This window comes from Oncorhynchus kisutch, linkage group LG13, assembly GCF_002021735.2.
Source record: "Oncorhynchus kisutch isolate 150728-3 linkage group LG13, Okis_V2, whole genome shotgun sequence".
NCBI classification, from domain to species: Eukaryota; Metazoa; Chordata; class Actinopteri; order Salmoniformes; family Salmonidae; genus Oncorhynchus; species Oncorhynchus kisutch.
In genome coordinates, this window is record NC_034186.2 from 72,333,854 (window position 1) to 72,349,564 (window position 15,711).

The following is a 15,711-nucleotide window of genomic DNA, read 5'->3' on the forward strand; positions in this document are numbered from 1 at the left end:
CTAAGTGTATGTAAACTAGTTTTAATGACTACAACCTAAGTGTATGTAAACTAGTTTTAATGACTACAACCTAAGTGTATGTAAACTAGTTTTAATGACTACAACCTAAGTGTATGTAAACTAGTTTTAATGACTACAACCTAAGTGTATGTAAACTAGTTTTAATGACTACAACCTAAGTGTATGTAAACTAGTTTTAATGACTACAACCTAAGTGTATGTAAACTAGTTTTATTGACTACAACCTAAGTGTATGTAAACTAGTTTTAATGACTACAACCTAAGTGTATGTAAACTAGTTTTATTGACTACAACCTAAGTGTTTGTAAACTAGTTTTAATGACTACAACCTAAGTGTATGTAAACTAGTTTTAATGACTACAACCTAAGTGTATGTAAACTAGTTTTAATGACTACAACCTAAGTGTATGTAAACTTCTGACTTCAGCTGTATTTAGCAGTCTTATGGCTCGGAGATGGAAGCTGTTTAGGAGCCTGTTGGTGTCAGACATGATGCACTGGTACCGCTTACCGTGCGGAAGCAGAGAGAAAGGTTAGCTTAGGTGGCTCAAGTCTAACAATTTCATGGCCCTTCCTTTCACACCGGCTGTTATAGAGGTCCTGTATAGCAAGGAGCTCGGCCCCAGTGATGTACTGAACCGCCATGCGATTGAGGGTGGTGCTGTTGCCATACCAAGCAGTGATGCAGCCAGTCGAGATGCTCTCAACGGTGCAGCTGTAGTACTTTTAAAAAAAGATTTTAGATGGTGTGCATTTCCACTGTACTGCTATCCTCGTGGGGTTCAGTTTTCACTCCAGTCCATTCCACCCATTGGATTAAGTCACGTTTATGAAGTTGATTTATTTGTTGTTGATATTTTGTTTATAAGTCACTGTCATACATACTACTGGCTAGATGCCAGCTACCACCCGGTCACTCAATCCTGCACCTTAGAGACATGGAATCCCTGGTCACTGTAATAATGGAAAACATTACACTTGATTAATATTTAGAATATTGTTCTACTTATTTAATATGTATATATTGTATTGTATTCTAGTTAATATCACTCTGACATTGCTCGTCCTAATATTTATATAATTGCATTATTTTACTTTTAGATTGTGTGTATTGTTGTGAATTGCTGGATACTACTGCACTGTTGGACCTAGGAACACAAGCATTTCTCTACACCCGCAATAACATCTGCTAAATATGTGTATGCGACCATTCAATTTGATTTCATTGTATTTATTGTCGGTAGGTGGCAGTACTGTCACAAGGAAGGGGGGAAAAACGAAGAAAAAAAATCCTCACTCGCAGCTGCGCAGAAGTGGTCTAGCCAAACCCGGATGTAACCAACGCCTAATTGCCGGAGAAAACGGTGAGTACTTTTCTGAAAACGGGCATAATTAATTTGTTTTAGTTGAATAAATGTGAAGACAGTTGTAGTATAGATTAAGCCATCGTTATATATAGGTTCCTACTCACGTAAGAAACGTTGAATTGTTAACGACCATAAGCGACTTTTTAGGAAATTAGTAATCACAGGCTAACCGAGGGGCAATGCCTGCCAGCCAATCCACATTGTCATAACTTTGAAAACTTTCATGAAATGCGGACTGTACAAAATAACCAACTGTCTGAAATGTTTTATGACAATCTAACTTTACCCAAAATTGTCTGGCTAGTTATATGCGTTAATGTCTCCCGAGTAGCCGGTAGCTAACGTTTGGTATGAACGTATTGTTCAATTTTGCCTGACCCTTCATACAGTGTAGAACAAATTGTAAGGTTTAACTTTCATTTTTAGACTGACTGAGGCTTTAAAGGCTAGCTACAGATTGTTACACCAGATAATGCGTGAAACCAAATATTGTTGGTATCCATTACTGGGAGTTACAGGTTACTGTATGCTGTAACGTTAGCACAGAGAATTTGACCAACCTTAGTGATATAATCTTTACAAACTTCGTTGTCAATTCGGTCAAACATGTATATTCTAAAATGTCTGTGTCCAGTTGCAGGTAGTGCGTTTGAATTGAGAAAATGCTCAGTTATGAATGTGTACGGCGCCATGTTAGTGTTGCCAAATTAAGGTTGGTCGAAAATTCTCTGTGCTACGCCAAACAGTACCTAACCTGTAACTAACTCCCAGTAATGGATCCCCAACATCTATGGTTAAATCACATTATTTGGTGTAATAATCTGTAGCTATGCAATGGCATGCTTGCATTTTTTTCTGGGAATTATGGGTGCATTTAGACAAGCAGGTCCACCTTTTCCTCCACTAATTGGTCGTTTGACCAATCACATCAGATTGATATTTTTCTCATTTGCTGATCTGATTGGTCTAAAGATCAGAATTAGTCAACCAGTCTAAACGCAGCCTATGTTCGGTGCCCTGCTGTCCAGTTCACTTGCTGTCTGCCGAAGTTAGTTATAAGCCATAACGGTAGAGTCGATTGTTTATTCATAAGAGATGCCATTTCCTTTTCACATGTTTAGGTATAGACTAGCTGCTTTTAGCAACGCTAGCATTTACACACTAGCGTTGCTGGGAATTAGCTTGTTAAAAAAACCGCCTAGTTCGCCAGAAGTTATACAGTTAATTTCAATTTACTCTCTCGGTTGTCTGTTGGCATGGTCCTTATGCAGGGTTGAATTTGTAAGAGAAAACAACACATATATTGTAACGTATAATTAACCAGCATTTCCCAACGTGGGTCTGTTGTAGACCCATGTAGTTCTTCAGCGAGGTCAGTTCCTCTCTGCTTACATGTCAAAATAAAAATCCCCAACAAGATCTTGCTTTTTTTGTGCATGTATGGCACACGTGCATGACTCTTATTTTGACATTGAAGTAAGCGGAGAGAAAGTGGGCCTACAATTGACCCACGTTTGGAAAGTATGTTTTAATTTATGTTCTAGTGGATGTTTTTTCTCAATTTCCCCCCGCATAAGGACTAACCCTAAGGACAATCGGCAGAGTAAGTTTAAATATAACGTTATTTAACCTCTGGCTTCCGGTGGAATATCGCTTTTTTTTGCATGATTCCTAGCGTCACAAGTGTGGAATACTAGCGTTGCTAAAAGCAGATAGGTATAGAATTGCTTTTACTAATGTGTTAATCTAATTATTAAGCAGAAGTAACGATTTGAAATTAGAATCTTAAATCAGGCAACACGCAACAATAATTCATGACAGTACATCATGTCGCTTCCCATTCCCTGTCATATCTTTGCTATGCAAGTATGCGGAAGTTAACGTTGTCTAGCTGTAACTGGAAATAACTTTTTATTATATAACACCAAGTGTGTCACAGAGACACGTTTTTTGGGGTAGTCCAGGCATATTTAGATATGTCAGGACCCCTGTCTGTTTACCTGTCTGTCTCTACCTCCTTCTGTTGACTAGTAGAAGTTCCGCCCCCCATAAAGGATCCATTTGTAACAATCAACAGGTTTCCAATGCGGTCAAGCGTCGTTTGTGGTTTGATGATCAATAGATGCCCTTGTTTTGAGCATTAGCCTAACACACCGTGAACATCACCTGTCTGTACATCAATAGGCTGCCTGCCAGGCAGATAGTGTTATTGCTAATCGGGGTGCTGCTGTTATGTTGTTTTTAGTTTGTGGAGTCACAAGCAGGGTCTCAAATATGTCCTTCATGAGATAGTAACTCTACTTTGTTATGTCTTTCTCTCTCTATGAGTAGATGCAGACAATAAAGTGTGTAGTGGTGGGGGACGGAGCTGTAGGAAAGACCTGTCTACTTATCTCCTACACAACCAACAAGTTCCCCTCAGAATACGTGCCTACGGTAAGAGGTGGGCAGGGGAGGGTGTAATTAGGGGCAGACAAGTCACACCCTAAACACTGTGGAGGTCAGTGGGGTGATGTCCAGAGAGCTGAGTGGGAGGGTAGAATGGGCTTTAACACCATAACCAGCCTGCCAGTTGTGGTCATTTGAACCTTTTTTTGAACTTTGTTTTAAATATATATATTTTTACATTTAGCTTATTGATTTACATTTGCTTCATCAAATAATTTTAGATGGGTAACATCCCTTGAACTTTTACTCATTATTTTGTGTGTCTCGTGTGCAGGTGTTTGATAATTATGCAGTGACGGTGATGATCGGAGGGGAACCCTACACACTTGGGCTTTTCGACACTGCAGGTAATCTGTCTCTGTCAATTTATTATTTTGTCTGTATATCCTTTTAAGCAGTCGCTGTGCTACAACTCAATCCTAGTCTGCTTTTGTTCATTCTTGAGAACATATGATGTCTTGTAAATGCAACTCAACCAGTTGAATCGTTCAATATCACATTAGTTTCATTGTCACAGCGTTCTCTTCCTCTGATTGGTTGTCTCAGGTCAAGAGGATTACGATAGGCTGCGACCTCTCAGCTACCCGCAGACGGATGTCTTCCTCGTCTGTTTCTCCTGCGTCTCACCCTCATCCTTTGAGAATGTCAGAGAGAAGGTCGGTGTTGGTCTCTGAGTCGCCACACCTCAACTTTTTACCTTGTATTATTACCCATAGAGAAACTTCTAGATGATGGATCTGAACCCTTTCCTTAGCCACTTCACCTTCTGTTATGGCAGAAGATCTCCCAAAGCCCATTGGAAGTCTATGTGAAGTCATCCTCATATTGCTTACATCAGGAATGGGCAACTTTGATGGGGCTGCAAAACATTGAAGTTTTAGTTAAGTTCCTGCAATTCTACACATTTTGCCATGGAGTGTAGAGAAAATGTTGCAGTTTTAAAGTAAGTTTGCTTCAATTCTATACATTTTGCCATGGGGCGGAGAGAAGATTTTACAATTTGGGAACATTTCATGCAATTCTACAAATTTTGCCATAGGGTGTAGAGAAATGTGTAGTTTTACAGCAAAGGTTCTTAAATTCTACACACTGCCGTAGTGTAGAGAGAAATGTTTGCAAAATTAATGGGGGCCTCCTGGTCGACCATGATTACTACAAGTTTAGATGGCTAGACTAACTTACCAATCTAAAAAATCTTAGCTGACATGGCTAATTAAGTGACTGTCAGTGACTAACATAACACAAGAAACTCCTGATTCACAACCACATTTAAAAATAGCAAATTGTATTATACTATTGTAACTCTCAACAGTAAGTTGAGACCCCGAATGAGTTCCAAATTGTTTTTTTTTTTTAAAACACATTTTGAGAAATTGATCTGCGGCCCTCCAGTTGCCCATTCCTGGCTTACATCGATCTCTGTTGATATCTGCAAACAGAATGGCTAGGGGCTAGGGGGGGGGGGGCTACTAGCACTCACTTTACTGAAAAATGTACTTCCTACAACTGGGGTATGTAGTTGTCTCACCTTGCTATCTTAAGATGAATGCAATAACTGTAAGTCTCTCTGGATAAGAGTGTCTGCTGAATGACTAACATGTAAAAATGATTTTGAATTGAGCATATGAACTGATTCTGTACACACTCTGACCTCTGTGTATCCTTCAACCTATGTAGTGGGTTCCAGAGATCTCCCATCACTGTCCTCGTACACCCTTCCTGTTGGTGGGCACCCAGGTGGATCTGAGGGACGACAGCAACACTGTGGAGAAGCTGGCCAAGAACAAACAGCGGCCCCTGTCCCCTGAGAGCGGAGACAAGCTGGCCCGGGATCTCCGGGCTGTCAAATATGTGGAGTGCTCTGCCCTCACGCAGGTAAGAAGCCAAGGATAATGTTACATGGTAAGGGGCCAAGGATTATGATGATACATTGTTAGAGGGGAAAAGGACTGATAAGGACCCATGATGGCTGAAACATTGCTATACTTCACAAAATAGGTTAGAATACATTTATAAACCATGAAAAGTCAATGCAAACTCTCCCTCTTTCCTCTCTCTCTCAGAGGGGGCTGAAGAACGTGTTTGACGAGGCCATCCTGGCAGCTTTGGAACCTCCTGAGACTAAATCCAAGAAACGCTGTGTCCTGTTATAAAGGGAGGAGGAGAGAAGGAGCGGTAGAGGGGCAGGGTTAAGAATGTTATAAAGGGAGGAGGCGAGAAGGAGCGGTAGAGGGGCAGGGTAAGAATGGGCGAGTTGGTTACAATTAAGAGAAGCAGATCAACAGCTTGAAAAGGACAAAAAGAGTGAAAAGGAAGGAGATGAAATGGCATCGAGACTCCAATACATTCATGCACTGTGCCTTCTTAATATGTTTTGAAAAAAGGAGAGGAGAGCGATTTGGTCTTTCAAGTAAAGAATACAAGAGGGGAAGGAATCAACAGAGCTTTCATCTAGTCTCCTTCTCCAGATCCACTTTAGAAAATCTGCAGTGTTTACCCTAACGTTACTTCTGTGGGGCGGGCTCTCCTACCTGCCTGTCATGTTGCCTTTGTGCCTAGCTTAAATTAAATAAATACCTTGGGGAAACACTTAATTGACATTGTTTTCTTTTGTTGCTACTTTGAGGAGGGAGGGAGAGAACACAAGATTTATTTCCACTCCCGACCAGGCTAGCATGCTAGAATGGTCACTTTTCCTTTTGGGACACACCAAGTGCATTTTCGCCTCAGATTTGACTGTACTCTGCAGGCGACACAGAGAACTGAATTTATATTATTTTTTATCTCTTTGTGTCATGTATGATGTATTCATTTTATGATTTTCTTTGGGGAAATTCTTAGCGTATATTATATTTTTTTGTTGCGTAATAAAAAAAGTTTTTTGCTTGACTACCAACTTGATTGTGATTGGTTGATAGTATAACAAATTCAACTGTAATATTTTGAATAGCTGAACTTAATCTTGATAAAAACAATGATGATGAGATTATAACCTTTTCCTAGTCAACTTCTGGATGTTTGTAATTGCAGAATGTTTGTAATAAAATAGTTTAACTGACACAGTTGGTCATTGAGTTAGTGTGTAATTCTTATTTTTCTATATATATGTTTCATGTGACCTATACAGCACATCATAGAAGAAACTGTAGTCAAAACAAGTTTATTTGATCAAGTCGACTGCAGAACACTGTAGCAACATGCATCACAATTGTTTCACAGCAGCGTTGGACTAAAGCAACATGGATGTAGATGGACTGGGCGGAAGGGACAGGTATCCTTACTGGTGAAATCTGAGGGGTAGGAGGAGGGGCCACAGGATGATTGATGCACAAATAAATAAAAGAATAGTGGCAAAAGACTCATAAATACAGTAAATGTATAAAGACTGCAACTACCTACTACACTGAAATCAAACCGATTTAAGAAAAGGGCTGTAATAATTTCACTGTTAGTGGTTAATTTCGGCTTTAAATGCTTTGTCAGTTTAAGTTAATTGTGTGTGTGTGCTCGCTGTAGGCTGTGTGCCATTATGATCTAGACAATCACCTACACAGTGTAGGACGCTGACTTGCAATGCTGCATCATCCGTTTAGGTTGAAAGAGTACATCATGAGTGTAATATGTTCAATGGGAGTGTTAATATTGCTCTATGCAGTGAGTTTCCTTTCTCCATGCTTGTTAGTATCTCTACTTTCTGGCATTAGAGGTAATGGGAGAGGTCATTCCACCCTTCCCTTGCAGAGGTTTCTGTCATGCGTAGGTCCTCACTCTCATAATGCACTGGCTTATACTATCCACACGGAGTCAGGTCAACTTTGTAGAACATGTCATCAGTGTTCTATAATTTAAAAATAATTTAACTAGGAAAGTCAGTTAAGAACAATTAATTTTTTTCAATGACAGCCTAGGAACAAAGTTCTGCCTTGTTCAGGGGCAGAACGACAGATGTGTACCTTGTCAGCTCGGCGATTTGAACTTGGAACCTTTCAGTTACTAGTCCAATGCTCTAACCACTAGGCTACGCTGCCACCCCAAACAATGTCTGGACAGTGTTCTACAACCTTTTCCCCCAGGGCCCCACTTTTCACATTTGAAAAATGTAACTTTGTTTAATTTCAGGGACCTAGGATTTTAGGTAGGCTCTTTTAATGGTTAGAATAATAATGGATAAGGAAAATAAAATCTTGACCCGATTTCCCAAAATGTTATTCCGCTACCAAATATGTATTTGTTTAAATGTATATGAACCTCAATTTAATTATAGCTATTCTCATTTACAGAAAGTGAATAGATCAATTGATAGCGACAGAGTCACACATTGTATAAGATTACTTCCCAAGCAAGGCCAATTTCTTTGACTCCTTGACTTTAGGTCATAACTCAGATTCTGAATGTCATAGAGACAAACCAAAGATATTCCCAGAGTCGCATCTTCCTTGGGAATTTTACCCCTTGTTTCTAGCCTAAAGCATCACAGATTTATGCGTTGTTTTAGGTGTAAACAATAAAATAAAAAAATACCCCTTATGTCAAGGGAGGTCCCCCCCCCCCCCCCCCCCCCAAAGAAACATTGGCGCCTCCTAGGTTGGGAACCCTGATTCTAGAGTGTCTGGTCCACAGGAGGTTGGTGGCACCTGAATTGGGGAGGACAGGCTCGTGGTAATGGCTGGAGTGGAATTAGTGGACTAGTATAAAATACATCAAACACATGCCATTCCATTTACTTCGGTCCAGCCATTATTATGAACCGTCCTCCCCTCAGCAGCCTCCACTGGTCTGGTCATTGCAGTGTTCCAGAATGTCTGGGTAGTGTTGTGTTCTAGAGTGTCTGGGTACTGTTGTGTTCTAGAGTGTCTGGACAGTGTTGTGTCTGGGTAGTGTTCTAGAGTGTCTGGACAGGTGTAAGGTTCTTGCGTGTCTGCTCAGTGCTCTGGGTTCTGTATAGACTGGGTTCACTCTCGGCAGGTGTGGATCATCACTGTGTTCTTGCACTGCTGGCAGCGGACCGAGCAGCACCAGGAGAACTTACAGGAGCAGCGCTGCACCACCTCGGCCCGGCCTGCCCGGTACCCTGGCCCACAACACACCAGCTCACAGCCATCTGGGGCCAGCCGGGAGGTGCCTGGGAGGGGAGGATGTAGACAAGGTAGAGAAAAGGAAATAAGGATGTGAACATACAAAACAGCTTTATCCCAGTGCTGCTGATGTGACTGAATCTCACCGTTACAGCGTCGGCCGGCTGTCCCGGGGATCCCATTGTCGGGGTCGAGACGGCAGAAGTCTGGCGATACAGCGAGGTACACCAGGTCCCTGGCGGCGGGAGGTTTGACCTGGGGGTCTCTGGGCAGCAGGGCTGTCCTGGAACCGATACGGGACAGACGCACCTGGGTGAGTGGGGGTATTTGTTGAATGTTAGAGATTTTAAAAAGACTGGAAGCAGTAAAAACACTCATTTCCAATGGTTTGTCACCTATTAAATGAATAATGAAGATGATATCCCAAATATATGGCTGTAATATATGGCTGTACCTCTGTGGCTCCATCAAAGCGTTCCTTCAGCACTGCGCCGACGCGCCGAAATGGGGGCATGACTTTCCAGCAGGTCCTCAGCTCACAGGATCCCGAGACACCATGACACTTACACTCCACCTGCATGTTATGGAGAATAGCCTGGGGATGGAGGAATGTAAAAGAACAATCAGGAAGTCAAAGGAAATGAGGAAAAAATATTATAGAAGTGAAGATTGATGATGTCATCAGAGTGCCCCACCACCACCAACCTTCCGTCCAGCCTCGTTGTTATGGACATTCATGAGGGGTCGCCCTGCCGACATCCCCTTGGCACGCTCCGTCTCATCCACGAATGTCTGGGAGAAGGCCACACCATATGACAGGTTATCACTGCACCCAGACCACTGGAAACCTGCAGGACAGACAGAAAGATGTTGATAGCATCTGCACATTTTCCAGCTATGTATTTCAAGACAAAGTTTAACTGACAGACAGAAAGAGAGACAGACCTATAGACCGATGTCTAGACACAAGCGTAGACAGAGGATAAGAGGCCCACACCCCAGACTCACCCTCGGGACTGACCCCTCTGACCTTCCTGTCGCAGCCACACCGCTCTAGCTCCCCCCGGCTGCAGCCTCGCGTCACTGCAACCGCCACCGCCGCCGAGGACAGGGCGTGCACAAAGGCTGCCTCACGCGTGCCTGGTTTTTAGAAGAGTTCAAGACAGCAATGGACTAATTTACCATGTCAACACCTGTCCTTAGTCCTTCTGATTTCAGCCATGTGGAATGAATGTCTTCTCTGTTACCAGCATGTTAATGACTGTGGTACAACCACAGATTTCCAGTGGTAACTAGAGAGGCCCTGCTGTCCTCACCTTGGCTCATGACTCTACCGAACACGTTGACTCCACGTGGGGTGGTGGAGCAGTTCCAACGGCGATTACGAAACTGGTGCTGGCACTGATCCAACCAACAGCCAAGCCAATGGGACCAAGGGTTCGGGGTTCATATAGACAGGCAGATAGACATTTTACATAGGTGCTGAGGAGAGTGAACTTTGGTCAAACTGGTGCAATTGTTTAATACTTTACTGAGTACAGATGAGGGGATGTTAATGATGCTGGTTAAAGAGGAAGAAGATGATCCATAATTATAATAATAAATACAAATGGTTGATCTTAAAAAACTCTTCCACACGGACTTTACTACTTTTGTAACACAACCGATGACAGTTCTGCCCCAGGCTCATACCTCCTCTATGACCATCTCGGCTGCCTTGCGCACAGACTCCATGACTTCTCCCCGCGCCCTGCACACCCCCACCTGCCCCACGGACAGTCCCCTCAGCCGCCCACAGAGGGCAGCACCCGACACGGGCCGCGAGCGCGGCATCCTCGCCAGGGAGCTGAGAGAGATAAAGAGAGGGAGAGGGGAAGATGCAGGGGAGGGGCAGAGGGGGAGATAGAGGAAGAGAAAGTGGGGGAGATGGGGATTGAGGGAGAGCAAGGGGGTAAATGGCGAGAAGGGGTGAGATAGAGGAAGAGAAAGTGGGGGAGATGGGGATTGAGGGAGAGCGAGGGGGTAAATGGCGAGAAGGGGTGAGATAGAGGAAGAGAAAGTGGGGGAGATGGGGATTGAGGGAGAGCGAGGGGGTAAATGGCGAGAAGGGGTGAGATAGAGGAAGAGAAAGTGGGGGAGATGGGGATTGAGGGAGAACGAGGGGGTAAATGGCGAGAAGGGGTGAGATAGAGGAAGAGAAAGTGGGGGATATGGGGATTGAGGGAGAGCGAGGAAGTAAATGGCGAGAAGGGGTGAGATAGAGTATAAGGATAGAGGGATAGGAAGAGAATGGGCGAAAGAGACAATGATGGGTGAAAGAGGAGTGAACACAGGGGACAGGGTTTCAGAAAGAGAAAGAGAAGGACAGAGAAAGACCGGCAAACAAAAGGGACAGAGAAGACACAGTGAAGGGAGAGAGGACAAGAGAAAGACCAGTAGACCAAAGGGACAGAGAAGACACAGTGAAGGGAGAGAGGACAAGAGAAAGACCAGTAGACCAAAGGGACAGAGAAGACACAGTGAAGGGAGAGAGGACAAGAGAAAGACCAGTAGACCAAAGGGACAGAGAAGACACAGTGAAGGGAGAGAGGACAAGAGAAAGACCAGTAGACCAAAGGGACAGAGAAGACACAGTGAAGGGAGAGAGGACAAGAGAAAGACCAGTAGACCAAAGGGACAGAGAAGACACAGTGAAGGGAGGGAGAAAGAGGACAAGAGAAAGACCAGTAGACCAAAGGGACAGAGAAGACACAGTGAAGGGAGAGAGGACAAGAGAAAGACCAGTAGACCAAAGGGACAGAGAAGACACAGTGAAGGGAGAGAGGACAAGAGAAAGACCAGTAGACCAAAGGGACAGAGAAGACACAGTGAAGGGAGAGAGGACAAGAGAAAGACCAGTAGACCAAAGGGACAGAGAAGACACAGTGAAGGGAGAGAGGACAAGAGAAAGACCAGTAGACCAAAGGGACAGAGAAGACACAGTGAAGGGAGAGAGGACAAGAGAAAGACCAGTAGACCAAAGGGACAGAGAAGACACAGTGAAGGGAGGGAGAGAGAGGACAAGAGAAAGACCAGTAGACCAAAGGGACAGAGAAGACACAGTGAAGGGAGAGAGAAAGAGAGAGAGGACAAGAGAAAGACCAGTAGACCAAAGGGACAGAGAAGACACAGTGAAGGGAGAGAGAGAGAGGACAAGAGAAAGACCAGTAGACCAAAGGGACAGAGAAGACACAGTGAAGGGAGAGAGGACAAGAGAAAGACCAGTAGACCAAAGGGACAGAGAAGACACAGTGAAGGGAGGGAGAAAGAGGACAAAAGAAAGACCAGTAGACCAAAGGGACAGAGAAGACACAGTGAAGGGAGAGAGGACAAGAGAAAGACCAGTAGACCAAAGGGACAGAGAAGACACAGTGAAGGGAGGGAGAGAGAGGACAAGAGAAAGACCAGTAGACCAAAGGGACAGAGAAGACACAGTGAAGGGAGAGAGGACAAGAGAAAGACCAGTAGACCAAAGGGACAGAGAAGACACAGTGAAGGGAGGGAGAGAGAGGACAAGAGAAAGACCAGTAGACCAAAGGGACAGAGAAGACACAGTGAAGGGAGAGAGAAAGAGAGAGAGGAAAAGAGAAAGACCAGTAGACCAAAGGGACAGAGAAGACACAGTGAAGGGAGAGAGGACAAGAGAAAGACCAGTAGACCAAAGGGACAGAGAAGACACAGTGAAGGGAGAGAGAGAGAGGACAAGAGAAAGACCAGTAGACCAAAGGGACAGAGAAGACACAGTGAAGGGAGGGAGAGAGAGGACAAGAGAAAGACCGTCAGACCAAAGGGACAGAGAAGACACAGTGAATGGAGAGAGAGAGAAAGAGAGAGAGGACAAGAGAGAAAAGGTCAGCAAGGGAGAGACAAAGAGAGAAAGGGGAGCGACAGAAAGAGATTTAGAGGCACGTCACCATCTTTTAAAAGTTATAGCATGACAAACAAACTCTCTCTTTCTCTCCCTCCCGGAACGCCAGACTTACAGCCAGTTGGTTGCCATGGTCGGGTGGGTTGCCCATAGCAACAGCAGGAGGAGTTGTGCCGTGAGATTGACAGCGGAGACAGTTGGCATCAGACTGTCTGTCTGTCCGTCTCTGTGGGTCAGTGAGTGTCCTTGGGCGGCAGTCTGCCCGTTTCCACAGTTAAGCCTCGTTGTCTGTCAGTGTGTCAGTTTGTTCTATGTTTCTGATTCCGAGCTTGGGGATGATCCCCTCATATCTGCAGATAGGAGAAGGTCGACCTGGTTAGTTAAGTAATGTGTTCTGTCGGAGAAGCTCATCTCTCCCTCTTACAACTCATTCACAACCATCAGGTCTGTGATCAAGACTGTAGATGAGGGTGCTATTTCATTTTCTTTGAAAAATGCTATGTATAATACATAACAAGTTCTCTGGATGAGTACAGCTTAGTAATAAACGTGGGTTCTTACCAGTTCATGTCCAGCACTGTCCAGTAGTTTTTCTCTTTGGAAATGTGTCTGACCAGATTGAAAATGAAATAAAATTTCTCAGTGAACGGTATCAATGTTATAGATGAACAATTTCCACCTCTGTGATGGCAGAAACATGCCTATAGGAAGGTATTGTCATGTAAAGTGATCCAGGTACACGTCTAAAACAACTAAATTAGAAAATAAAAAAGGTAATATCCAAATAGTATGGTTCTTGACCAAATAAAATTACTTTTTAGAATGATTTGGCAGATAGTGATCAAAATTATGACACTTTTTTTTGTCTGTTTCCCGTCTCTCTCTCTCTCTCACTCTCTCTCTCTCTCTCTCTCTCTCTAGAAAATGTTTGAGAGAGAGAAAGAGACTAATATTATAACACAAAGAACAAAAGTGAGGGAAACTCAACATCCAAAAGAGCCCCTAAGATTTCGATAGGTAAATATGTAAAAAAGCATTTTCCTCTCTGCTGTTTGTCCTTTGGTTGCTTCCCCTCGTTAAGAAAACGAATGTGTGTCCAGTCCCGTAAAAGGCCCGAAAGAAAGAGTGAGAATGGTGAGATGGGAGTGATGGGTTATAAAGGAGGGAGAGAGTGAGGGAGGCAGGGAGAGAGAGAGAGAAGAGATGTAGGGTGGCAGTCAGAGGGAGGGGACACTGTGTAATGGTTACACTACAGTACATTAACATTGACACAGATGAATGGCATGGGCTCCACTGTGCATGTTAAGCACAAGACATAATATGTGACCCGGACTGTGTGTGTGCGCGTGCATGTACGTTCATGCATGTGTTCGTCCGTGTGTACCCACCAGTTTCCAAGAACTTTAAAAGCACCTGTCAGGATATGTCTCTGTTCATTCAGTGGCCCTAGATACAGGTTCTCAGTGATGCCACATTGTGTGTTTGACTGAAGCGTGCAGTGGTTACAGTGGCCTGTATGAAATACCCAGCAGAAGATGAAGGACCCTGGGACTAAACACCTCCCTCTGCAACTGGACTTCCTGACGGGCCACCCCAGGTGGTAATCGTAGGAATTAACACATCCGCCACGATGATCCTCAACACGGGGGCTCCTCAGGGGTGCGTGTTCAGTCCCCTCCTGAACTCCCTGTTCACTCATGAATGCACGGCCAGGCACAACTCCAACACCATCATTAAGTTTGCTGATGACACAACAATGGTAGGCCTGATCACTGACAACGATGAGACAGCCTATATGGAGGAGGTCAGAGACCTGATCGTGTGGTGCAAGGACAACAACCTCTCCCTCAACGTGATCAAGACAAAGGAGATGATTGTGGACTCCAGGAAAAGGAGGGTCGAGCACGCCCCAATCTCATCGACGGGGCTGTAGTGGAACAGGTTGAGAGCTTCAAGTTCCTTGGCGTCCACATCACCAACAAACTAACATGGTCCAAGCAAACAAAGACAGTCGTGAAGAGGGCACGACAAAACCTATTCCCCCTCAGGAGACTAAAAAGATTTTACAGCTGCACCATTGAGCGCATCCTGATCCGGGTTGCGTCACTGCCTAGTATGGCAACTGCTCAGCCACCGACCGCAAGGCACTACAGAAGGTAGTGCGTATGGCCCAGTACATCACCGTGGCCAAGATTCCTGCCTATACCAGGTGGTGTCAGAGGAAGGCCCTAAAAATTGTCAAAGACTCCAGCCACTGTAGTCATAGACTGTTCTCTCGGCTACTGGATGGCAAGCGGTACCGGAGCACCATGTCTAGGTCCAAGAGGCTTCTAAACAGCTTCTATCCCCAAGCCATAAGACCCCTGAACAGCTAATCAAATGGCTACCCAGACTATTTGCATTGCTCCCCCCCCTTACTTTGCTGCTACTCTCTGTTATTATCTATGCATAGCCACTTTAATAACTCTACCTACATGTACATAATTACCTAAGTTACCTCGACACTGGTGCCCCCGCACATTGACACATTGACTCTGTACCCCCTGTATACAGCCCCACTATTGTTATTTACTGCTGCTCTTTAATTATTTGTTATTCTTATCTCGTACTTTTTGGGGGTATTTTCTTAAAACTGCATTGTTGGTTAAGGGCTTTAAGTCAGCATTTCACTGTAAGGTCCACCTGTTGTATTCGGCGCATGTGACTAATAAAATGTGATTTGATATAGAGATGACTACACCCACCCCTCGTCCAGGAATTGTGACACTGGTTTTTTGTGTATATATGTATGTGAGAAAGTGTCTTACCTAATGTTTAATCTTCCCAAACTTTGTTGCTCTTTTTACGAGTTCCCCCACTCTCCTCCTCTATCCCCCCTGTACTTACCCTCTCC

General features: G+C 44.1%; 2 protein-coding genes across 4 annotated transcripts; one reads left to right on the top strand and one right to left on the bottom strand.

The window, feature by feature from the left end:
* The first annotated feature begins 1,270 nt into the window (after nt 1-1,270).
* LOC109906357 (cell division control protein 42 homolog) lies at nt 1,271-6,901 on the top strand. 3 transcript variants are annotated; one of them, XM_031787185.1, is made up of 6 exons: nt 1,271-1,385; nt 3,720-3,824; nt 4,111-4,183; nt 4,383-4,492; nt 5,514-5,711; nt 5,900-6,901. In XM_031787185.1, the coding sequence occupies exons 2-6, from the start codon at nt 3,720-3,722 to the stop codon at nt 5,987-5,989; spliced, it is 576 nt and encodes a 191-aa protein (XP_031643045.1). In that variant the 5' UTR covers nt 1,271-1,385; the 3' UTR covers nt 5,990-6,901. The 3 variants fall into 3 exon arrangements, with proteins under 3 accessions (XP_031643045.1, XP_031643047.1, XP_031643046.1); XM_031787187.1 differs by having other exon boundaries at nt 1,385-1,492; XM_031787186.1 differs by lacking the exon at nt 1,271-1,385 and adding an exon at nt 2,388-2,456.
* Nucleotides 6,902-6,980: 79 nt separating this feature from the next.
* On the bottom strand, nt 6,981-13,915 carry LOC109906317 (protein Wnt-4-like). The gene is made up of 9 exons (XM_031787188.1): nt 13,380-13,915; nt 12,934-13,168; nt 10,604-10,757; nt 10,228-10,312; nt 9,920-10,051; nt 9,617-9,759; nt 9,366-9,506; nt 9,058-9,220; nt 6,981-8,958 (listed from the first exon to the last, which is right to left on the bottom strand). Exons 2-9 carry the CDS (start codon nt 13,020-13,022, stop codon nt 8,789-8,791), a joined length of 1,077 nt encoding a protein of 358 aa, XP_031643048.1. The 5' UTR covers nt 13,023-13,168; nt 13,380-13,915; the 3' UTR covers nt 6,981-8,788.
* Between the last annotated feature and the right edge of the window lie 1,796 nt (nt 13,916-15,711).